General features: G+C 44.3%; 1 protein-coding gene and 1 pseudogene across 3 annotated transcripts in view; both read left to right on the top strand.

The window, feature by feature from the left end:
* JARID2 (jumonji and AT-rich interaction domain containing 2) overlaps window positions 1-26,430 on the top strand; it is a 684,143-nt gene that overhangs the window by 349,603 nt on the left and 308,110 nt on the right. For both annotated transcript variants that reach the window (XM_086965161.1, XM_086965160.1), the window contains exon 4: window positions 11,767-11,936. In XM_086965161.1, the coding sequence (XP_086821287.1) occupies window positions 11,767-11,936 (170 nt within the window). The remainder of the gene's footprint in view (window positions 1-11,766; window positions 11,937-26,430) is intronic.
* On the top strand, window positions 5,041-9,293 carry LOC147722657 (uncharacterized; annotated as a pseudogene). Its single transcript, XR_015309961.1, has 2 exons — window positions 5,041-6,991; window positions 9,196-9,293. The product of XR_015309961.1 is annotated as an uncharacterized LOC147722657 (transcript).

The raw sequence follows: 26,430 nt of genomic DNA, 5'->3' as shown, positions 1-26,430 counted from the left end.
ATGATTCCACGGCTCCTCAGAAAGATGAAAGCGGAACCATGCACCCTGATCCTGATCGCCCCGTCCTGGCCGAGGCAACACTGGTTCTCGGATCTGCTTCGACTATCCATCAAATCACCGATCCGCCTGAACCAACACCCAGCCCTACTGACGATGTCCAACGGGCAAGTGCAACACCCGAACCTCCAATCGCTCAAATTATCAGCCTGGCTCCTGAGCACAGAGAGTTCGGTGGCCTGAATATCCCACAAGACTGCAAGGATGTGCTAGCCAAAGCAAGAGCGGACAGTACGAACAAGACCTACTGTCTCAAATGGAAGAGGTTCTGCATATGGTGCTCAGAACAGGGCTTACGGCCACTCACCATCACACCAGAACAAATATTACCATACCTCCTGCATTTGGCCCAGTCGGGACTGGCGCATGCGTCCATCAAAGTCCACCTGGCAGCAATCTCGAGGTTCACCAGAACGGTCACAGGACCTTCTCTGTGGTCTAGTCGGCTAGTCAAACAATTCCTCAAAGGACTATACAGATCCTTCCCGAGGCCTCGGAAGGTACCCCCCACATGGCAGCTTAACCTGGTACTCAACCAGCTCATGCGTCACCCGTTTGAACCCATTCACAGGGCATCGCTTCAACACCTCTCATGGAAGACTGCGCTCTTGCTGGCTCTAACATCGGCTAGAAGGGTTAGCGAGCTGCAAGCCTTGTCCATTCAAGACCCTTACCTGCAATTCAGACATGATAGGGTAATACTGCGACCAAACCCTAAGTTCATTCCAAAGGTACCGTCGGACTTCCATCTCAACGAACCTTTGGTCCTTAGGTCATTCTTCGCCAACCCCTCCACAGCAGCGGAAAGGTCGCTGCATTCTTTGGACCTTATGAGGTGCCTGAAGTTCTACCTAGAGAAGACTAAGGATCTCAGGAAATCCTCACAGCTGTTCGTGGCATACAGCAGGCCAAGAATGGGCCTACCCCTCACGAAGCAAAGCATATCCAGATGGATCTCCTCGGCGATTTCCTTCTGCCACGAAAAGGCCGGCCGGCCTTTGAATGACCGTGTTCTGGCTCACTCAACCAGAGCGATGTCTACATCGGCAGCACTGTTTGCGGGGGTACCTATCCTGGACATCTGTAGAGCGGCGACTTGGAAGTCACCGCACACTTTCTCCAGACACTACTGCCTGGATATCGAACTCCAGAAGGATGCGGCAGTGGGCCAGGCGGTGCTTCGCCATCTCTTTCAGTAAGGTGAGCCTTCCTCCATCCCGCCTTCCAGGTATGCACATTATTGCTCTGATGTGATTATGTCTAAGCTGTCTCTTTGTTGTATGATATTATATGCATTATCTACTATGACGGCAGAGCAATGCTGTTTTACAAATGTGCTACTGTGATTGCTAGCTACTCTGATTCAGGCATGTGAATCTATGAAAGACACCCCTAATACTGGATAAGAAATGCGTTACTTACCTGTAACAGCAGTTATCCAGTATTGGTGTCTTTCATAGATTCACATGCAACCCTCCCGCCTCCCCTGGAAGGACTCACTTCCCTCTCGGAACTATACTACGCCAAACCTAGCTAGGTGCGTACGAAAATCTGAGGGACTGAGGCTCCTCCCAGGAAGGTTCTAGAGGGAGGTCGGAGCTGATTGGCTGACTAGGTCAGTTTGGTCCTTTTTACATAAGGACAAGGAAAGGCTACTAAGGGGAGACCCTGGGACCCTTTCTCTCCATGTATGTCTATGGACATTACTTTTTTATTTACCGGAGGCTCCCGTCTCGACGACGGGGAATGATTCAGGCATGTGAATCTATGAAAGACACCAATACTGGATAACTGCTGTTACAGGTAAGTAACGCATTTCTTAGGATTGTGATATAAATGCATAGAGAGGTCTGTTGGAGGGCATAACCATGCATCTCGGCAAGAGAGCATTACAATGACTGTCTGTGTCCTCTTGAGAGCTGACCATGACACTCCGGGTTCATCACACTGCCTCCTGCATCTCGGAACTTAGAGGCTCTGCCACTTCCCAGGATTCACCCTGCTATCCCCATAAGGTAAAACTAGGACTGGATGAACAAGACACACATAAAGAAAACATATTTTATAACATTATGCAGTCACTGGTGGTCTATCCTGTATTTTCAGTAGTACACCCTCTTAATTTAAGACTTTCTTAGTGGGCATGTGGCTTCTCTCCTAAAGAGGTTTCCCCAATGCCTTCTCTGTAAACATATGTACCTAAGATGCTGTACAAAAACACTGAAAATATAAAATTGTGAAATGAGTATTCGGGATTCGAGCGACTCTTATAGATGTGCATATTGAGAGCCAGCGGGTAAGACCGCTTTCCTGCCGCCCTGCACTGTCCAGGGAATGTCGCTTTGTCCCTCCCCTATCCAGTTGGTAATAGATGGCTTGACTTTCTTGCAAAATAGGTCACCCCGATCCAGTGGGCTCCTGCTCTTTGTTCATTGTCTTCCTTTAGTCCAAAAGTATTGTGTTTGAACACAGCAGTCTAAAAGAAAACGTTTCAAATGGAATCCAGAAACGGCTGTGCACTTTTCTGTCTCTGTGCTCATCTTTCTTGCTTTCAGTCAATATCTGAAGAAAGATGCATCAGATTGAAAACTGCCCACTGGTCCCTTACCCCTTCCTTTGTGATAACCTGTTCCATTTGAAAGATGAACAAATTGTGAAAAAGCCTCCCAGATATTTAATACTTAGCTTCCCTTACCTGACCAGCCACTTCTGCCTACAGCTACAAGACACAGATGTAGATGTCCATACAGACATAAGTTACATACGAACACACCGCTATGTATTGCAGACACGTAACAATAAAGCTACACAGTGAACACACACGAAATATACATTGTGATATGACTCATGATCTACTAAGTATGCAGGTAGACGTACGTACAGCTACAGAGAACGGGGTTGCGTAAAAATATGCAGTTAGACACGCGCACACATGTTCTTACAGTTGTAGGACACGGTTTGATACAGGCGTGCAGAATGGAGCTTGTGCGGTCTATACTACTACATGAAGGCCCCCTTTGCACTCCATGCTACAGTGCAGGGGTGGTTGTAATTAGACACATGCCCTCACAGATGTGATCTCAAACAGGCGTACACAGTGGGAGTTAGGGCAGGGGTGTTGTTTCTTCATTAAGTCTCCCCTCCCTAACCCAGCTGCAGTGCAGACTTTAATTGGAGATTCATGCACATAGTGCATGGGTCAGAGTGTGTTCATAATGCACAGGGCAGTGTTTTGTTCATAGGGAAGAGCGTAATGTGAGGACCTTGCGCAGTGGATTTTAGACAGGAAAGCCAGCCCAGTACTGTGGTCGATGGTATAAGTCAGCCCTGGGAACTGTGCACGAGCGCAGAGGCTTACACCAGAGTTACAGGTCTGAAATCTCCAGCCGCATACTTACTGCTGCCGCGCTCCCCTCCTTTACTCTACATGCAATCATGCAGTAATGGTCCAACACACGAACACCATCAACAGGCCTCTGATGGCTCACATAAAAGCAATAAGCGCTTTATGCATGCATTACCCAAGGAGCGAGAGCAGTGCTAGGCGATCGCCGTAAGGCACTTGCATAGTTGCTGAAGCTGGCATTGCCCTCTCTCCCATCAAAGCCCCCACTCTCCTCCCCAGCCTCTACTTTTAGTCCTTAACAAGTGAAGCAGCCTGGAGCGTACTCACTCGTGCCTTGAGTGTGTGCCTGCAACTACAACATATGGCAAGACTGCTAATCTGCACTACTCTCCGGCCCAATGCGGTACCTGATGCTGTGCGTTAAGGGACAAAGCAGTGCCATTATATAAACATAACCAGTAACTGTGTGGCTTTGAAATAAAGGCATATAGCCATTGGTCATGCATTTAACTATCCCTCCCCTGGGCTTTCTTGAAAGCATGGGCCCATGAGGAGAAGCTGGAGTGCTTTTTATTCTTAAAACTGCATGAGAGCAGATCAAGCATTGACTGGTGTGGGTGATCCCATCTCGCCAAGGAGATCAGGAGAACACTGCTGAGTTCCCCTGACTCCCTAATAGAGCACTGGTATGAGTCCTGAAGAGTGCATGTCAAGTTGGCCGCAATCAGAGACCTGTCCAGCCCAACATACTCCCCAGACTTCAGCTGATGCTATTCATTTAAGTCACACAGTTTAACCCTCCCTCTCTACCTTGTTACAACCCCCCACAACTCACATCATTTAAATTCAGGCAGAACAAACTCAGGACTTTAATGTTCGAGGCATGTGGGCTGCTGAATTCATATCTGTGCATAGATCGCCGCCGCCTAGTGTTGGGTCCGGATGATTGCACATTGTTGTCCTGGAAGAGTCTTCGAAATATCACGAGATAGGTGGCTCCTCCCCTGGACTACAGTGCGCATGGGCATCCTCTCCATCCTCAGATTGTTTTTTTCCGCCATTGGGTTCGGATGTACTTTCTTAACTCAAGTTCGGAATCAATATAAAACACTTTTTCACAAGGCCTAACTGCCTTCGGGGCGTCGGTATTGTCTTTTCGTTCGGTGCCACGTACTTGTTCCAGTTCCTCGAGCTGGACGTCGAAGTCCGCTTGCCTTTTTTCGACACCAAAGGCCCCGTCCGCGATCGACAATGGAACGGAGCCCGTTCAAACAATGCCCCGTTTGCAACTCTAAATACCCTCACATCGATGTGCACCCGGTGTGCAATAAATGCCTATCCCCGGACCATGACGAGGCCAGCTGCATGGCCTGTTCTCGGTTCCGGTCAAAGAAAACACTTCGGCGCGCCGCGAGACAGTCGGCGCAGAAAACGGCGCCCGACCTGGAGAACATCTTCGAGGCTGAAGATGACGAGGGCGTGGATGAGGAGGATCCTGAACAACAGTCGGATCCTGCGTCGGAGCAGAACTCGTAACTACGATAAGGACAATGAAGAAGACTACGTCCATGATGAAGACGTCGTCGAGGTAGGAGACGACGCACAAGCCATCGGAGCCGTCGATGACAACTCGAGCGATGAGCAAGGCCCAACCGCAGTCGCGGGGGCCGATAATGACACTACTTTCAAAGGCTCAGGTCGAGGCATCGCCGGAAGGCCTTAGCCAAGATCTTCAACTACATTCTATAGCCCCGCGTCAAGGCCCGGCTAAGAATATTTCTAAGGAGCCATCGGTCAATCAACCACAGTCCGTGGTAAAATCGAAACCAAAAGACGCTAAATCGAAACCGAAACTGCTAAAGACAGTCCTCGGATCGACGACTTCGGATCCATCGGATCCAATCAAATTGAAGAGTGTCATCGACCCTTTGGGGTCACAAGGGGGTGTCGGCCCGGAGATCGGGGCGCCGAAGCCTGTAACTAAGGTCAAGCACGTCGCACTGACGCCGTCAATGTCAAAAGATGGCGACACTAACACGGGACTCGAGGCTCAGAAGACTCTCGATCCGAAGCTTCCAGCCTCCAAGCCACTGGTGGTCAAGGCCTTTCAGTCGAAGACCAAAATCGGCCCGAAAGAGCATGTCAAGTCTAAGCAGAAGAGCGTGCCTGCTGCGCACCAAGAGCTCGAGTCGACGCAAGGCCAAAAACAAACTGGTGATAAGACTAAGTCGGTCGGATCGAAGACTGCGCCACCCTCGAAGAAGGTCAGTCCGTCTCCAATGCTTACGCCACCGATAAAGTACGGACTGCCCCCGACCGCACGACCTAAGGCGTTCGAGCCACAACAAAGCACCGAAACGACCAAAAAGGTGACTGTAGTATCGAGGAATCAGCCCATAGAAGAGGACATTGTGTTCCAAGCGCCCTCCTATGACAATCAGTCGAAACTGTTCATCGGCTCGGATTCTGGCAGACTCACTATTTATAAAAGAAAGATAATTCCAGAAAATCCTATGGAGTCATACAAGATCCCACTCAAAAAGAAAAGGGACTCTGCCACCTCTCCTGTTCTTTTTGAGCCTGTAGAATCCTATGGACGGGAATATACCTATTCTCCCACACGTACTAATGAGGATGTGGGGGAAGGATACAATGAGGAAGAATTTAACTATCCTATTGACACAGACCAAGAGAAATCTCAACCCTGGACTGACCCCGTTGGCCTGGGTGAGCCACACACCACGCCTGACACTCAGTCCTATACTGTCAAAACCTCGCCCACTGAAGATACAGCTGCGTTTAACGCGTTAATTGAAAGGGCAGCCAATAATCATGATGTAGAAATGCACGCTGACCCGGTAGAGGAAGACTTTTTGTTTGACACTTTCTCAACTTCAAAAAGATCAGTAAAGACATTGCCTATGCTAAAGGGTGTCCTTAAACACGCTGGTGACATTTTCAAAGAAACCACAATGGCAAGGGTTGTGAACCCAAGAATTGAAAGGAAATACCGGCCTGCGCCTGTAGACCCTACGTATATCAAGGGCCAGCTGCCATTGGACTACTTAGTAGTGGCTAATGCTCGTAAGAGAGCGAACTCTCAAACAAGTGGTGATGCTCCTCCTCCGGACAAAGAATCCAAAATCTTGGAAGCTTCTGGCAAACAAGTAGCGGCTCAAGCGGCGAATATTTGGAGAATCTCAAATACACAGGCCCTATTAGCCAGATATGATAGGGCTCATTACGACACGTTAGAGCAGCTACTATAACACCTGCCTGATGCTTATAAGGAGGGAGCAGAAATGCTAATACAGGAGGGGAAGCTGATATCAAATGCATCCATTAAATGTGCGCTAGATGCAGCAGACACAGCAGCTAGGGCCATCGACACAAGTGTGATGCTCAGAAGGCATGCCTGGCTACGCATCTCTGGTTTCAAGCCAGAGATCCAAACCACATTACTCAATCAGCCGGTTAACCTTGACTTTCTATTTGGTCCTGATGTGGACACAACCCTAGAAAAAATTAAGAAAGACACTGAGACAGCCAAATCCATGGGAGCTCTGCAGTCACAACAGTTCAGAGGAGGTTCCTTTCGTCGCTCCGGTAACCGGGGAGCCTCTAGAGGTCAAGCATCACAGCAAGCCCAGTACAACAAAGGAGGCACACAGACCACCTATAACAAAAACAATAGGGGTGGATACCGTGGCAACAGCACCAAAGGCAGAGGACGAGGAAATAATAATGCCAGATCCTCCGCCACCAATAAACAGTGACGTCTTGTCACTGCCCCCAGATCATATTACACCGGTCGGGGGAAGACTTCAGCAGTTCCTGCCAGTCTGGGTAGGCATTACCACAGACAGGTGGGTAAGACAACTTATCCAATACGGCTATTGTCTAGAACTAACCTCCACTCCACCCAACATACCCCCAAGGCACCGTCCTATGTCCGCAGAGCACATGCAATTATTGCAGCAAGAGGTCATCTGCATGCTGCAAAAAGGGGCCATAGAACTTGTGCCTTTAGAACAGCACGGTACAGGGGTGTACTCGCTGTACTTCTTAATCCCCAAAAAAGGACGGGTCTCTCAGGCCCATACTAGACCTCAGACCCCTGAACCAATACATCTTTTTAGAATATTTTCACATGCTCACTTTGCAGCAAGTTCTACCATTACTCAGTCAGGGAGATTTCCCAGCAACACTAGACCTGAAGGACGCATATTTCCACATTTCGATTCACCCGGGACACAGGAAATATCTCAGGTTCACCATAAACAACCAGCATTACCAGTTCAAGGTCCTACCTTTCGGGGTCACAACAGCCCCCATAGTGTTTACCTAGTGCTTGGCGACAGTAGCTGCGCACCTTCGGAGACAACACATCCATGTCTATCCTTATCTGGACGACTGGCTTATCCAAGCAAAGTCAGCCCAGCAATGTGCCAGCCACATGTCCTGCTCAATTCACCTCCTACACAGTCTAGGATTTTCACTGAATTACCCAAAGTCTCATCTTCAACCCGCACATGTACAACAGTACCTAGGAGCGACAATAGACACTCTGGCAGCAACAGCAAAGCCAAACTCAGCAAGAATTAACAGCATGCAATTGCTGATTCAGAGATTCAGACCCCAACACTCACTCCCAGTGCAAGTATTTATGCAGCTGATAGGTATGATGGCCTCCTGCATCTTCATAGTCCCTCATGCGAGGCTACACATGCGCCCGCTTCAGGAGTGCTTAGCACGACAGTGGAACCAGGCTCAAGGACAGCTAAAAGATCTAGTGTTGGTGACCGGTCATGCATACAACTCTCTGCATTGGTGGAACACACAAAACCTTTGGAGGGGACGACCGTTCCAAGAGCCTGTACCACAGATAGTGCTGACGATGGACGCATCTCTCCAGGGCTGGGGAGCGCATGTCCTCCATTATACAGTGCTGGGACTATGGACGACACAGCAAATATATCTCGTGATACTTCGAAGACTCTTCCAGGACAACAATGTGCAATCATCCGGACCCAACAGTAGGCGGCGGCGATATATGCACAGATATAAATGTCAGCAGCCCTACATGCCAAGAACAGATGCATACTGGTAAGTAGCATATTCCTTCTAAAATGATCATGCACTGGTGCTTTACACTGGTTGAATGGCGGGTCAGCATCCCAACGCTCTAGAGAAGGAGCAGCCCCTGCCTAGATACCATGTTACCCTGGTCCATGTGTTCTCAGGCTTTGGAAATAGGTATTCCTGCCTATTTCATGATCCTTTTAACCAGGTTAGCTATAGTGGGAACAAAATAGAACCATTGGCTTTTCTGGATGAAATTAGTAACTAATTTGAAAACATTTTAAGAGGGACTGCTTCCATGTTTTCTTGTACAATTTGCAGCCAAAAGCCCTGGATGTTCATGAAGTATAGAAGAGTTTGTGCTTTAAAAGGTGGAATGGAAAACACCAGAGAGAGTAAATTGTTGTGAAGATCAGTCCATTGCTGTAACATCGAAACTCTGTTAAGATACAAACTCACAATAACATTGTAAGATTTGCTGGCAGAGCTTTGAGAGAAAGTACGGTCATTCCAAAAATTATACATTTTTAACATATATTTTACTTCCCATACAGAAGCGTATTTTGGGTAAGGGAATTTGTTTTGATTCAATTATGTCTATAAAACAAGTAAGCTCCCATGGGCTTCTCATTATGAAGAGTGTGTTCCAGAGAAATAGCATATCTGTAATAAACATAACAATAATAGTTGTTTGTATTGTTATTTTTAAGCACATTGGCAGCAACAGGATTTCTTATGCCACACAGGGGAAGAAACATTGACTGACAACTCAAAGTGCTTGTCTATTTACAACACAAAGGAGACGTAAGACATCCACACCTGCCTTCATTAACCTTTATAGAAAATATAGGATTTCATTCTAGTATGGAAATGTAGAAAATACTCCTATACTGTTGCCTCATGGAGAAAATTCCATAGATAGTGATCCAAAAACAGAAGCAGTGCCCTTCTGTTTGTTCCCATTTGGGGCAGTGGCATATTTTCAGTATGATGAGAATGGCCGAGATTGTTAGGTCTTTATACTTTGGCAATTTCTCCTGGACATACCTAGAGCAGATGTCTGCAACCAGTTGATCATCAGTTACCAGTATCTCACAGACCCCTACAGAGTAGCTCACACGGTCTTGAATTCATTTTTAAATAAACACAGGGTCGAATTTCCATTTAAAGTTAGGAGAAGGCTGTGTTATTTTACATTGTTATCTTCAGGTTGCAGATAGAAGGTCCTGATAATGAGCAGTCCTAGAGTCTGATTTATGGCCCAGGGCACAGAGATGGAGAACTGAAGCATTGTTTCATTTAATTCTTAAATAAAAGTCCTTCCCAATGCATTATTGGCTCATGAGACCAAAATTGTGTTGAGTGAAGAATTCTGCATTCTTTGTAGCTTAGGACACTGGAATGGAGGCAAGCTGAAAAACAGAGTGTGATGATAGTCTTGTTTGGATAAAAAAACATGCTTTGCAGCCACTTAGCAGGGATTATTGCAGGAGAATTGTTCGGGGAAACCAAAGAACCAACCAAAAAAAGTTGCAATATGTGTAACATCCGGCAAACTGGATTCGGTTTAACATACCAGTAAGAGCAAATTCTTAATACTGATTAGGAGACTTTTTGTGGTCCCTGGTGCCCAGGACCATTAATGAGTCCGATGAACGAATTTGGGAAATAACCTCCAATCCATCAGTTCCAGAAGCCCTGATCGGGCTAGATTGTGGGTAACCCAGTCTTTGTATAGGAAGTAATAAGAAGAATCAGTGTCTCTGAATAGTTCTAGGAGATCCCCAAACCTTGTGCAGGAATTAGAGTAGAAAGTTATAATTGCAACTGGATCCTTTTTCCTATCTCACTTGCGACAACCACGAATATAGAATTATGAAAAGTGGAAAGACCCATTTTAAGTCTGAAGACAAACTTAGAAAAAAGGCTTCTGTGATGAGAGCCACAAATGAGCTACTGCTGGTCATAAGTTTGTGAAGCACCTTGGTGCTGATGAAAGACCACATTTAAAATCTGTATTTGATGCACATTTCCCTGCCATGGAAATAATAGAAATGATCACAGATGCTGAAGATGGGAGCGGAGGTGTTGGCATCTTTGAACTCCAGATTGACTATCCAGTCATGGGCTAGACTACAGACAGTTTGAGATGTATGAGGTCTCGATTTTGAAATTACAGAGAATAAAGAAAGTGAATGTTTGTAGGGTTTCTGTTTGTTTTTACTAGAAAAATATTGCACAGTCGTTTTGAGTGAAACGGGGCAATTTCACTGCACATTTCAGGAGTTTTGAGATTTCCTGATTGACCAGTGGTTCCTCTTATTGAGAAAGATGATGAGCGAGAGGAAAGAGTTTTAACAAGGCTGCAGTAAAATTATATGTGAAAAGCATTGTGTATGAAAAGTGATTCTTCCACGAGTAGTCAAAGGAGTGGTTTGAAGAATCACCATTGTTTTAATCCGTCTGCTTTTGGCCTCTTTGGCAATGTTGCCTAAAAGATTGAGGACTTTGAGAGAAGAGCTTTGTCTCATATATTGATAATAATAAAATGATCTATTGTTTTGTGTCCATCGACCAGTTTCCCTGTGCACAACTAATCTGGGGGAAAACAACATTAGTCAAAAACTCTTTAAAAGGTGGATTGTTCTACTTCAGAAATACTCAATAAAGCTATTGAAACTAAATTGGAAATAAAAGCATGTGTCCTATGAGAGATATGTATACATTTCAGAGAAAGGTTGTCGTCGATTGGCAGGCTCAAGTGAACAAAGTTAGAGGCTACTGCTGAGGAGCTGGTCATATGGAAGCTGAGAGCATGTACTATAGAGTTAGCCAGATCCACAGTGCAAAGGAGAGGAAGTAGTGCAATCACAATGCGAGCAATGATGAGGTACACACAAGTAATGATAAATGAAATCCGCGGTTTATAAACTTTTTTATGAAAAACGCATGCGATTACAAAGGTCAGCAAACCATGACTCTCATCTGACTAAACGAGGGGCAAGAAAGAGGGAATGCTACTTTTGATTGAGCGTTATATAAGAAGTCGAGGACTAATTAAGTCACCAGTGTTCTGACTGTATGTAGTATCCAGTTCAGGAATTGTGGAGTATTTTATTGTTTTTGTTTGTCATGATTTTACTTGTCTTTTCTAATCTTTCCTTCAATTGAAGTAAAGCAGGATAGTAATCATTGGAGCCTCCGGTCTTGCAATAACATTCTGCTATGGGTTTGTAGACCGCTGCAATTATTGAAGTGTGCCGCTATTTTCTCTTTTTTAGGCCTAGACTGCAAGCACAACGGAAATTTGCTCAGTCCCAGCCCAATAGCCCCAGCACAACTCCAATAAAGTTAGCGGACCAGTTGTTACCTGCTCCAGTAACCCCCATCTCCGACCTTTGCAAGAAGAAGCCCAAGACCGAAGATTTCCTCACGTTTCTCTGCCTTCGAGGTAAGGACATGTGCTGCTAAGGAAGGCGCTCATTACATTGCTCTTTTGCATCTTGTTACTACTCCATGTTCGTATATCCCAGTCATGCAGTTGTTTCTTTTGATCGAAGAACTTCCTCTATCCAGTGTCCTGATAGCAGAGAAACACCAGGGAAACACCACATGCCCTTCTTTGTGTTTCTGCCTACAGTGCCTTTAACCGTCCTCTACTTCTTCTCTAGTGGCAGCTGATGACTTTTTAAGTGTGAAATGTAAATACATGCCCTGATTTTGGCTAAGCGAGCCTGACTTCTACAAAGAGGGAGTGGGGTTCCTTCCCTGAGAAAAGTTCGAAATAGTTTTTTCAAATGGAACATTTTACAATAACCCACTACTTCAGTGTGCCAAGCCCCCTTGCCTGCCACAGTGTTTGCAAATTGGAAGGGGCGGAGGCTTCTTCATCCTCCCAAAACAAACTATTGAAGAAAAAAAAACCATGGCAAAAAGTTCATGAATTCTTGTGTCAGGCATAATTGTACAGTTTCACTATAAAGTGACTAGAGAAGCTGTAGATATTGGAGGCTGTTAAAAAAATATATTTTTAAGAAAGCATCGTATTGTTTACCGTGAAACCATTTGTAGGAGATGTGTGCCGAAGTGTAACACTGGCATTGGGCCCCCTAGGTTCTAGCATTATAGCAGGACTTCTATTACTAACTTTGTAGCCCTTGGGAAGTTGTGAAATTTCACACTGAATGATAAGGCCCCTGGTCCATGATCCTCTGCCCCCAAGGTGATGTAAGCATCTTACTACAAGTACATCCCAGTAGCTTGAGTCAGCTATGTCTCCTACTTGTTGGTTAGTTTAGTTAGTATAGGTGAAATGTCACTGTGATCTGGGATAAAAGGCGTTACATACCAAAAGTTGAGAGACAGATATCCTTTATCTGCAAAATCTTGTCTTACTGATCTCAGAAGTTCAGTCAGTCAAATACTTTTATTCGATAAATCAATATCATAAAAAGACATCGGTACAATTAAAAATATAATACACAATATATAAACAATATTATACAAAATATACAGTAATGTTATACAAAAATATAACTAGTATATGGCCATTAAAATTTGATAAAATGAGAATTAAAAAATGGCAATCTGCTATTTTGGTTTACATTGTTACATCTCTTTGAATGTCTAAAATAAATTCATACTAATTAGGATCAACCAAGTTCATAGGGACGGAATTAATCCTATTCCTGATCCGGACAGCGGCTACTAAAAAGCTAGCAACATGAAAAAGTATACGGTGAGTATTTAGTAATTGTAAGTACAGGAGAGCTGGCTTTACTTGTAGGAACCCTGCCTCCCTCAATATAGGAAGCAGAAACTTCTTCCTGATATCCGCATAATGTTCACAGAACATTAAAAAATGTGTTGTGTCCTGTATGGAAAAGTTGTCACAGTTGCATGGGCCAGCCTTTTCCGGTTTGCACCATTTTGGGAAGCAGCCTAAGGTCAAATGAATCAAATTAAAACGAAAACAAGTTAAAAGATGCCTATGGTAGGGACGGTTAGCCACAGTGAGATAAAGTTCGGGACCAGGTGAATTAACTAAGATAAGATTAGCTCTAACAGTGGGTTTCCTTAATTTTACCTCCTCTCTCTCCAATGACAACAACTGCAGCATAGCATTTTTAGTTGATAAGATGTCCTTAGATGTAATGGACTCAGGGGAAGAGAAGAGCTCAGGTCGCCCTATTTTATGGAGACTGGTTTTAATGTATGTTAGCCAGGGGAGTTTGCTAGCATTTTCCAGCAGGAGACAATCTTTCAGGATGTGGTTCAGGGAAATTTCCTGATCTAGCCAGGTCTTTAACCAACAGGTTAGAGGGGCTATTTTTATTATATCAGAAACGTGCCTAACCCCCAGCTCAGTATGGATGGTATAAGTAGGTGTGCACTGTTAGAACTGATCTCAGGAATTTGTTTTCAGTCACCTGAATTCTGTCTTGGGGGCAGTAACCCCATATTGTGCTACCATAAGTGGCAACTGCAAGACATTTGGCTGTATACACCTTCAATATTGCTTCTACTGGTCTAGCCCCTAATTTTTTGGTGAAGCCCAAGAGTGCAGAGGTTGTTCTTGCAAATGCAACGTTTCTGTTTTTTTGTTGCGGGCCCCAATTCCCCTTGTCATCAAAAAGAACTCCCAAATAGGGAAATATAGGCACTCTTCTAACTTCTTCACCAATGCAGGCTCCAGGGCGTTAATATATCATGTAAAAAGAAAGGGGGCCAGAATGCACCCCTGTCTGACCGCCCTCTCTGAATTAAAGTGCTTAGTACAGCGTCCCTCAGAAGTAACCCTTACAGAGGCTAGGAGACCAGAGAGCAAGTCAGCCAAAAGGTTAACAAGGGCATGGTCAAAGCCCATTTCTAATAAGATTTGCCATAGCTTTGACCTATTAACTAGGTCAAATGCAGAGGAGAGGTCCATGAACCCCAGGTACATCGACCCCTCCTTGGCTTTGGTGTATCTGTCAATTAAAAGTTGCAGATTGAGGCATTGGTCTAGGGTACTCCTTTTGGCTCTAAAGCCGTATTGCACATTCAACAAGACCCCTCTGTCATCTAGCCACTCCGTTAGTTTATGTAAGATAACACGTCCCAGTATTTTGACTGAGGAGTCTATCAGGGAGATAGGCCTATAACATGAGGGGTCCTGCCTGTCCCCCTTTTTAAAAACCGGGAGGATAATTGATTTCTTCCATGATACTGAGATGTTATTTGGGTTGAAAGCATTAAACACGTTACACAGAATTTTAGACCAAAATTTCGGGGCATATTTAATTATGTCTGCAGGGACCCCATCAGGGCCTGGTGCCTTGTTTTTTAACATCTGGTCTATCGCTTTTTCCACTTCTATTACTTCGAAGACCGCAGGAGTAGCCACGTTTCCGGAAAATTCAATAGCTGTGGAATTCTCGATACCTGGAGAACCGTATATTTTTCCAAAGTGAGCTATCCAAACGTCGTCTGCTGTGTTAGATTCAAGTGGCGAGTTCTCATCCTTTGAGAACAGTGGTTGGTTTATGATTGCCCAAAATTTCCCACTGTCTCTCAGGACCTCCGGGGCTAAAAGTTGAGTCCAAGCCTCCTCTTTCAGCTCGTGTTTTCTCGCTTGTATAGCTTGTTTATATGCTGTCCTTGTACTAGCTATTTGTGCCCTGTCTTTAGGGTTGGCCTTCAGAGCCTTGAGTAGGGCTGAGTGTGCCTTAGAGCTACTTCTATTGAACCATCTTTTGCCTACATGCCTGGTCTGTTTACTTCCGGACGATAAACTATGATTAATTTGTGTACAGATAGTATCAAAGGCATCGACCACCTGGAAACCCAGGGATTCTTTATTTAAGGATATAGCTACCTCAGGTTCGACCCTGGATAGCACTTCCTGCGAAAAAGTTTCAGGAACCACTTTGGACCATTTTAATCTTCGTCCCTGATCTTTGAGTATCACGTCCTTAGCACCCTTGTGTTTTGCAATCTTAAAACCAAAAAGAACCCCTGACACCATCTCTATTATAACAGGGTTATGATCGCTAAAAACAGATACCTCAGTCTTATATCTTAAAACCTTCGGGAGAATTAAAGAAGTCCTAAAAATATAATCAATAATTGTACCCGCGTCTATCCCTTTAAACATGGGGGCCCTGAAGCCACCTTCCCCGCAAACTGACTCATAGAGGTTCCAGGAGGCCAAGAAGTTTTCAAGTGCCTCCCCCCGCTTTGAGTGTTCGAAATGTGTGGGGATCGAATATAGGGGGCCCTCATCCACTGTACTGGCACAGGATAAGTCATAGGGATGAGTATTAAAGTCCCCCATAAATATAATCTCAAAAGCATTTGCGGTTATACTATATACTGACAAGAATTTCTCCACTAAATCCAAATTCTGATTAGTGTCATCATTGACACATGAGTTATAAAAGTTCATAAATAAAATGTTGGGAGAGTCAGGGCAAGACAGTTCCACTATTAGACAGTCTGGGCTTCCTGAGTCGCATTGTATCAAGGAGCCCTTCAGATCTAATTTAAATAGACTAATTAAGCTCCCCTTAGCTCTACCTACTTTACTGCGTGTTGCTGGGATACAAAAATGACTATAACCATCCAGGGAAAAGCTGTTTATATGGTCCCATGTCTCTTGGAGGGCTATTATATCGAAGGTTTTTAACATGTTTACCCAGTTTTCATTTCCAGTTTTTGCATTGATGCCAGCAACATTCCAGCTCATAATCCTACAAGTGGGGACCTGGGGCTGTGTAGCTGTCCGTGAGTTGTCATTTAGTCAGTCGTTGTCCTCCAATGTCATTAATGGGTTGAAGCGATTGACCAACATCAAACCAGAGTCAATTTGTCTATCCGTCGTCAAGGGTGCATCCCATACCCCTAATGTACTCTGTGTGTGGGGGGAATTTTCTGACGATGAGTAGACAATTTCCTTGTCCGAACAGCAGGATACCATGGATTTTTGGTAGGAGGGGGATAAAAATACCCCAAAGGAAGTGGCCTTATACCAGAGTTTGGGAGGTCAGACCCATCCAAGAATAGGTAGTCTGCAACATTCTGTTTGTCAAAATTTAAGACAATGCAGTCCCCTTCCAGATTCTTTTGAGACGGTCCCACCAATCTTACTCTTCTCGCCATGTTAATACTATTAGATATGTCTAAGCCCCCACAAGAGTATTGTCTACATCACTTTTTAGATTTTTCCATAAGAATGGCTGCAATGGGTGGGAGATGTAGCTTAGTTTGGCATAAGACATGGGTCGGCTTATTGGTAGAGTAAGGCTTTGGGCAGGTATTTGTGTTGTTACCTTTACTTTTGGGTTATCCAAACAGGTGGGGGGCCCTAGGAGTTATATCCAAAGTGTCTGCAACTGGAGGTGAATCAACAGTGGGTTGTATGTTACTAGTTGTAACAATTGAGCCCTTGCTCGCAATTTGCCCCACATTATTTGATTGTAAAATCTGAGGGGCTGTCCCTGTTGCAGGAAACCCACGGTACTCTTGTATAAAGGCGTCAATAGTCTCACATCTCTTAAGTAGTCCTGCAACACAGGTGTTTAAAGTGTCTATGATGTCCTTTGCGGTGGCTACCAAAGCAGGTTCTAGGTGGGAAATAAACATCTACTCCATTTTAGCACTGAGTTTGTTCATGATTATATCTTCCATGTTAGCTGCATCATTCATCAGATGTTTGGTCTTTCTCTGGCACTTTTTATTTGGCCGACCCCCCCCCTCTCACTTCTTGGCCCGTGATTTTAGAGTTAATTCTTGAACAGAGGACAGCGTCACCAAAGTTTCTGACCCAACTTCAAGGACTGATGATGTAACACTGCTTAATCCACCACTAGGCAGTGATTGTGAGTAATTGATATCTTGTTTCCCTCCTTCCACAACGGCGTCAGATGGACACTGATTAGCTGACAAAGTCGCCATGGTGGGAATACCCAGCTCTTTTTCGGCATCAGCGATTTCTTTATTAATGGCACCCACAGCTGAGGTCAAATGTGAAATAATTGAGTCAGCTTTCCTTGGTACTTTGGCTTTCTTACCCCCCTGACCCTGGTTACCCAATTGTTTTCTCTTACCCATTTTGTGATATTCAGGGGGGTAGCCCGGCCTGGCCTCGCCTGGCCCCGGACGGCCACAGACCGCCCGCCCTTTGCCCGGGCTTCTCCCGGACGCTCCTGCGCGTGTCTCGCGGGGCGAGAGGCGTTCCGCGCTCTTACAGGGCCTCCAGGCGCGTCTGCTACGTCAGGGTATGTGCGCCGGTCCCCGGGGGAGCTGGGTAGTGTAGTTCACTTGGTCTGAACTACGGCCTTTGCCCTCACGGCGGATGGTGGATGGCCGTTCCCCTCACAGCGGTAAGGCTGTAAGTAGCGTGCCGTTTCCCTCACGGCTGGATTAATGCACCCAGGAGCGCTCTGCGCTCCACGCTCTTACAGGGCCTCCGGGCGCGTCTGCTACGTCAGGGTATGTGCACCGGTCCCCGGGGGAGCTGGGTAGTGTAGTTCACTTGGTCTGAACTACGGCCGTTGCCCTCACGGTGGATGGTGGATGGCTGTTCCCCTCACGGTGGTAAGGCTATAAGTAGCGTGCTGTTTCCCTCACGGCTGGATTAATGCCCCCCTCTCACAAGTTGTTATTGATAGGATTGGGTCAGCCCTGCCAAGATCCCCTCATCTGGGTTCAAACTAACGCATTTTAAGGTGATTTACTGCATTGTCACAATAACACCAAGTGGTCTCATGATACCTCTCTGATTCACTGTGTTTTTGAGTCAGCATGATGCTGAGCGCCCACAGCCACCTAATATCACACTGATTTAGAGTGAACCCAGTCTGCTCCATTAGCACCGACTGGTTTCACTTGCTCTCCGCTTAGAGTCATAACTTTGCCCCCTGAGCACCGATCCAATTGGGAAAGGTGCAGCTAGAAATGGGATAATGTCAGTTTTGTGATCCCCAAGTAGGGACCCATCAACTAGATACCAGAAGAGGGGGCAGGGTAGGGGCCAGTCTGTCTTGACATCATGCCTCACTCCCCCACACACACCCAAAACCCCGATCAGTCTTTCTGCCCCCTTGGGGCCTAGCACCATCCCCATACTCGCTTTCCAAGTGAGAGGAAATTTGTATTAGTTTGGGTGTAAGTTTTACATATGGGCTGGCAAAGAGGAGGTAAATCCGAATATTCTCTCACTTGCCTAGGTAAATGGCTGCACTGTTCAGGATGTGGATGTTGTGTGCTGTTTTTATTGGGAGAAGTCACAGCCGTTGGATGGTCGGAATTTTGTGACTCCCCTCAAATTCCAGAACTTTCACTCACAGAAATGTGAGGAAAAGGTGTGGGCATTCGGGTTGGTAAAAAATTGTGAGACTCGTACAAATCTCACCACCCTGGACTCTCCAGTGTCTAGTTTTCATAAATGTTTTAGTTTAGTTGGTTTGCCTGGGTTGCAGCTGAGCGTAGGTCCAAATTCTGCAGCTACCTACATTGCCAAAATGAATCAATTTTCCTGACAAAAAATTGAAGTCTCCACGTTGTGTTTTGGAGCACATCGTGTTGCAGGAAATAGACACCTTCTACACAAATGGCGCCCTGGGAGATGTGTGACAGTACAGACCAGTAGAACATTTGCTATCAATCGAATTTCTTTTTAATTGTTGGCTTTTAATATTAAGCCACTTTGCAAGAAAAAACATATCTCACATTTTTTTCTAAATCACAATATTATTGCCAGCCCTAAATTCAGAGATGTACAAACAACCACTGTTCGTAAACTCTGGGTATCTTAGTCACATAAAATAAAGTACACTGGTTTCCTTTCTACCCATTTTTATTTCATTAGATATTACCATATTGCGGCATGATTGTTGCACAATGATAAAGCAATATAAGCATCAAATTATCTGTTGGCCCTGGCTATTGCGGGGTTTTGGACAACCAACAAGTACTATGTATCCCTGTGACCAGAAAGGTCTGATGGATTTTGCGTTACAATATGTTTGTAAATATTCTGAGCACAACATTAGATAAAAACATATCACCTATTTCTTCTACTTATTTTCTTTTTTTTAATTCGAGGATTAGTTGCTTTTGTAAAAACATGAGTGATCTACACAAATGACCCCTTGCTGAATTTGCAATTTTGTCTAATTTTTTTAGAAATGTATAATGGGTTTTAGGGGTGCGGATGTTTGTAAGGAAATGAGGTAGCCTCAACTGGTAAGGAGGTGAAGCCTGCAGGATGTGAAAGTTACAGCTTGCCATAAGTATTGCCATGAGGTGCAGCCAAACACTTTCTAGGCATCATTTATGGTCACTGCCAGAAGAGGTTTGTATTAACCCAGACACAATCTATACAGGCCAGAAATTCTGAAAGATTTTTGTTTAGGTGGCATCAGTGTATAAAGCTCTGCTAATCTTCATGGTTGGTACTGTTTAGAACTCAGATTGTAAATCTTTTTTGACGTGGCTGTGTGAATGGATGGATCTAGTCCATTAGCACATGCTAATCCTCTTCATGTAAATCTATCAGGGCCTGTGGACTATCCTATCTTTGAACTCATGAGTGGCTTTGATCTCATATTTTTAAATGCACTAGAATTGTGTGTTGACTCTGAATGTAGAATGAAAATAATGGATTCCTGCTAACATTTTTCAAATGTCCTTTTAGTTTTACAGCATTATCCTCACTACTTATGTAAATAGACTTATTAAAATATTTCTGGGTTTGCTGGGGTCTTTGTTCAGTGTTCATACCAGGATGAATCTTGAAGGGCTGAATTTTAATTTGGCATTGCTTACGTTAACATTTGTAGTAGCTACTGTCCTAAATCTGCATTTGTAGGTGGATCTTCCGGCACCCCCAATCAGTTGAATAATGTTACCTTGATAATGATTTTCACATTTTTTCAAGATAAACAATACGATTTCCTTTATTTGCTGTAGAGCTGTAACCTGTGATCAGTGAGATAGTGACTTAAAAATTCTTTGCTTGTCTAGTAAGTCCCTCATTTATTATTTTCTTCAATTGTTGTTAGACTCGTTTCTTGGATTTTTAATTTTCATCGAATGCACTTTCAGCCTCAGTGCTTATGAGTGCATCAGAGCCCATTTTGCCAAGGATCTGTAGGGTTGTATCCATTAACTGACTGTTTTTTTCTTGTAACTTGCAGTTGTACTAAACACTTTGGCCGAACTTACTTCTCTAAGTTTCATTTTGTGATGTGAGATGTCTATTACGGATCACTGTGGTTCACATCTAGTACTAGTGAAAGTGACCCCTCATTAAAACCCTTAACCAAATCAATCTGGTGATTCTCACTTGAAAGATGTGAATACATGTAATTAGAGCACCACATCAGTTTGTCATGATTAGAATTTGGGAAGAGGTTCAGTCAAAGATCTGATCTTTGGTCCTGCTTCCATGTCAAGCCTACCTTTACAGATACCCCTACTTCAGTTTGTGCTACAGCAAGAGTTTTAACAGTTGGAATGTCTTCTGAGGGTAGATTATAATTGTTAACTTCCACTACAATGGTATCTTTTTTGTTTTTGAGAATCAACTTTATTGATTTTTAAGATCAAACAATTAACAGCACAAGACGTTTGTTCAGTGGTTCATGGCATTACCGCATGTGTTGGCTTTGATTGCAAACAGGTAATTGGTTCAAATCACAACCACAGCACATAAACATTACATTTGTGTACATTGGCAAACTTTGGTCCGGTTAGTCCAGTTGATTCGTCCTTTTGCCCTAGGCAATGTGAGGTTGCAATCTGTGTTGCTCAAAATAAGGGGTAGCACACCTGCCGATCTACCGCAGTCTAAAGTTCCATGAGCATGAATTATCCACAGAAATTGAGAACTTTGAATGGTCTTGAGCTCAGCGTCTGGCAACGTCCGCTAATGCCATCTTCGCTCTTATCTCTAACCAAGGCTGTTGAAAACCCTGGCATCGCAAATTCTCGCAACATATACCGTATCAAAAGTGTGGGGAATTTAGCCCCACACTTGCATTTTTTAATGGAGTTCTTTCCATATGCTGGTTGATGGCGCCAATCGGCCTAATGGCCCGCATCGACGACCGGACTCGAAAATCTCTTTGGAACTGGACACGGGTCGAGAGATCGCGATCGAAACAATACTGTCGAGCGGTGAGAGCTTTGCTCATCGAAGGGGAATCGTAATGACACTGACCCGGACCACAGCAAATCACATCTGAACCCGATGGCGGAAAAAAACGATCTGGACATGGAGTCTATGCCCATGCGCACTACTAACCAAAGAAGGAGTCACCTATCTCTCGTGACTACAAAGACTTCCACAATAACAAAGTGCAAACATTCAAGCACAACACCAGATGGCGATCTATGCAAAAGTATGCAATCAACAGTTCATATGCCTCGAACAAAGGGAACTCCCTTGGGTATACCCCAAGACATTTAAAAAAAAAAAAATTCTGAGGCCCTACTTTAAATCCAGTAATGATTTATATAAGAGCTCCCAACTTTAGTTGAGCCCACCTTGGTGGCACCATCCTACCAGGGTGTGGTAGGCGCCAATCAAGAAGCAGGTCACTATCTAGTAAGTGAAGCGTCTACTCCAAAATCTTTGGATTTCACCCAGGACCTCACTCTAACAATCCAGCCTAGTTGCTTATATGTGTATAAAAAAAGAGCCTCATGTCAGCTGCTACTGGTGCTTAACGCCGGCAATAAATTGTTTCCGTGAGGACGATAATGTCTAGATCATTTGCAAGGCTGAGGTTGAAAATATCCGGGACATGTTTGCTGGCGGATCTGCAATTGATGAGTGCACATTTCATTTTGCTACTCGTGTGGGAGATGGCAGTCTGCACTAAGTTGATATTTGTGAGGTTTTCTCTAATATATCTGTAGTTGTGAGTGGGTTCTCTGACGGAGTTGATTTGAATGGATTGGATAGTGTCGCATGGTGGACTAATGTGATCAGTCGGACTGGTATAGGATATGTGGAGATATGCCAATGCTTGTTTATTATTTGCCTCTTGCGTTGTCTGCATGCATGTACCCACCCCCCCCCCTTAGTTGCCCACCCACCGGTGCATTTATGTGCCAGTCGCCCCTGTACGAAGTAATTCTCAAAAACTAAGGAAGAAGAAAAGATTATTCGAACAAACTCACATTCACATACCAAGCATCTGAGCATGCAAGTCACAGAAGTCTATAAATCTTTGACACTCAAGGGCTTGATTATGAGCTGAATGATAATTATGACATCAATAAAATCCCAACTCCGAGGTGTTCAGAGTGTATTGGATGGGATCAGTATCACCTATTAGACTTTCTGGAGGAGAATTGGGAGAATTGCTGCACAAAATCTGCATGGGTATAATCAGTGCTTTAAATGGAAATACAGAAGTGCAGGTACTCACTATACTGAGTACCTATTTTATCCTGAGATGTGGAGGTACTTCCCAATTAAATGTATTGCAGCGGTTCTGAGAGGTGCTGGTACTCCTCTTCCAAATTAAGGAAGTGCAGGTATTCTGTACCCAACAGTACCTGCCCATTTAAAGCACTGGGTATAATGTGTAATACTAGGCCTTTTCCCAGTGTTCTATTCAGGCAGGTTTGGCAGACCACATTCAACGAAGGGTGCGATTTTTCGTGTGCCTGCTAATTATCCGCCCTTGATAAACATCGCACTGCTTGTAATTGCGACTGCGCATGGGTCACACTCTTAAGGGCTACTTGGAATTATGACGTTTATTGAATGAAGTTCCGTTTCTATGCACGAGTCCAGCCAGGAGGATCTTAATAATAATGACAATGTGTCTAATTTTAAAGAATTCCGATTCTTTGCCCTTCCGATAGTTTTTTTTTTTTTTTTTTTTTTTTTTTTTGCAGTTTTAGATAGCGGGAACTCGACCCGGAGGTATTGGAACGCTTTACATGAGCTCCAGCCACATTACATATAGGCACTTTCCTTTTTGCTAGGCACAGGGAGATCGAGTGATTTGTAGTGTAGTTCCTAGTTTCCCACTAGGCCCTGCGCATTGGAATAACAAACAGTAGTATCGACGTGGAACTGCGGATATTCCAGGCCTCCACTGACTATGCTAAACTTAATTGGGTGTGTTACCAACTAGCTCAGAGGTCACTGGAAACTTTCTTCTCTGCATAGGAAGTGATCAGCTTCCTTGGCACAGACAAGAAGGGATTCAGTTTTCCAACAACCGTGCAACATGACAACTTTGCTCCTCAGATCAAGAGTCAATCTCTAGGGTCGTGTGAAACAATAGACATGTATTTCACTCAGTCAGTCTAGTGCAGTTTACTTTCACGGTATGTAGAGAATAGAGAGACGGGCGTTTGTCAATAAAAGGTTAACATTTATTGAACAGTCTTTCTTCTCGTACAAGAGAAATGTATTGCCACAATTGCAAGACTTGTTGTGATAAAAAGTACGTACAGTAAGATAAGTATTGCGAAATAGAACTGTAAAAGCATTGATATGGTTTCTTAGCCATACAATGGTTTAAAAGTAATAAAACATATATACAGTCATATATACATTAGGCTAACATACTCAACTGGTGCTTCTAACTAAGCCTACCCCAGTGTGCCTGACCTAAGCCTAACACGTGGAAGGGGAGTAAGTAAGTAGCTTTAAGTTAAGTTGGTTTTGCCAAGGTTTGTTTCAAGAATTCTCGTCTAAGGGTTTAGTCAACACCATACCTCTGAATAGAATGATGGAGGATTGGTATCTCCTTCAGGGGTCACTCTCGATATCCCAGTCACCCGCGAGGGTAGACCGGAAACGCCGGAGCTGGATTTCTCTGCACGAGAAAGGCAGCGGGTCTCTTCAGCGCGTCGAGGAAGGAGGGGGGACAGCGTCCGCGGGCAGCTGGAATCTGCTGGATGTCTTCGCAGAGGGACGGCTGTTCAGCTCCTAAGCGTACTGTACAATAGTTCGCGCTTTAGCAGCGATAATGGTATCAGTAGCTTCACCACCACAGGGACAGCAGGCTGCAGCGACAGAGTGCTAGATTTACCAACACGGGGTCTTGCAGGCAGCTGGCATCAGCAACAGTAGCTCGCATTGCTTAAGGCAACGTTGGTAATATTTATACCTGACAGGTGCCGGGTTTGATGCAAGTTTGCTGGACATAAGACGTCAATTAAAGATGTCACTAGGAAGTGATAGTTATCAGTTGCTCATTAGAGTTCCATTACTAATCAAAACACAGCAAGCGGGGATTTCCAGGTTTGCTGAGTTTTTATCTTGTTGAAGAACTCGGAGTGTTAATCTAGGAATATCAGATAGTGACTTCTGCTCTGTCATTGCACTAATTGGTCGCAAAGGAAGTGGCAGAGAACTATGCTGGAATGTGGCTCCGTTCGTGTGAGGCCAGAGATGACTTTTCTGAAAATCGCACTTGAACGGTTATGCCAATATAGGGAATAAATGGATTTATAGCCGAATAGGGGCATAAGGTCACAGTATCGATCAGGAACCTAGATAAACACGCAACACCCACTCCACGTTTTCATGTCCATCAAATTACTAAAACTAAAGCAATTAGATGCATGTGTAACATTGCCCACCCCAAAATACATAAATGCATTCGAAATAGGCGTACTTGAAATACATGAAATTTAGGTACTGTACGTTTTTTTTGAAGCATCGAATCATTCAAAAAATTATTGCATATGAAATCATCGAACGATTATGCATAAAGAATTACACATGAAGTATCTCTGACAGAAGAAGGGCGAGATAAATCATCACATAAAAATGCATTGTAATAACATGTGCTAGAGGCTGGTGTAATGTTGTTATGTCTCTAGATGTGTTTAGAAATAGAAGTGTGAAGCTTCTGTTCTCTAAGAATAGTTTTTACGTTAAGCAAAGAATTGTTCGTGCCAAAAAAAGGTGAATATTAGAAAAATTGTCCAATTCAAAGAATTATTGCTTGAACGGGGAAAAATACATTTCCAAAGCTCTTGGCAGTTTTTGTTGATCAAAACTGAAGGCCGAATTCAGAGTTCATGGGAACGCTGTGTGTCGGAAAAGCTTCTAAAAGTTATTGTTTCTGTATGGGTGAGAACATCGTATCAGACAGGCTCTCAAAGAATTGGTCTACAAATTCAGGTGATAGTTCAACCAAATTAGATAGCGCTGTAACGTGGCAGGTGTGAGAATGATTGCTGTCATCATAGTCGGGAGCAGCAATGCTCACAGAACGTTGTACCTGGATGATGTTGCTTTTGTCACTCGCTCCACTGTTACCACTTGGCTGTAGTACAGGAGTCTCCACGAATGCCGTCATCAGGATTGGTAGCCGCTGGGGACAACACAATGCGTGAGCCGTTATTGGACTGAGCAAAGTATCGACGTCCATTGGTACTGCTGATGGAAGTGAAAGACAGATGTCCAACACGCATTCATCGCCGCAAAGCATACACCGTAGCACAGGTAAAATGCAATTTTGCCATATCGGTCTGAATGAAAGGAACCAGGTCATGTTTAGATCTCTCAGCCTGGCCAATCCAAGGACGCTAGTTATCCTGTCCCGGTAGCGCATTGCTAGGATTGTCTCTTCCATTCCCATGGGAGCTATGTCTGAGCCGAGGCTTGCCATAACGAAGCAGGAGGGTCAAAAATAGAATCCCTGCGACGAGTCCCAAAAATAATGGTATGCCGCCAAAAACAGAGTGTACAAAATTAGGAACGATTCCCAAAATTGCCTGGAAGGGTGTTAGCAGTCCCGTAAAGACTGTCTTAAATATGCCTGGGATGCTTGTTGCACTAGACATGTTAAGGAGTTGGCTGAACATTTCTACGAAATGCACGGGGCAATTTGTTGATAAAAGGTCATGAACTTCAGTAGCTGTCCTTGCAACTAGAAGATCATACGTCTCTTTTGATGACGTTATAGGCACTGTTGTCTGTA

This window comes from Lissotriton vulgaris, chromosome 4_1 (genome assembly GCF_964263255.1).
Source record: "Lissotriton vulgaris chromosome 4_1, aLisVul1.2, whole genome shotgun sequence".
Taxonomy (NCBI): Eukaryota; Metazoa; Chordata; class Amphibia; order Caudata; family Salamandridae; genus Lissotriton; species Lissotriton vulgaris.
The sequence above is the reverse complement of the archived record's forward strand: the minus strand, read 5'-3'. Positions and strand labels throughout refer to the sequence as shown.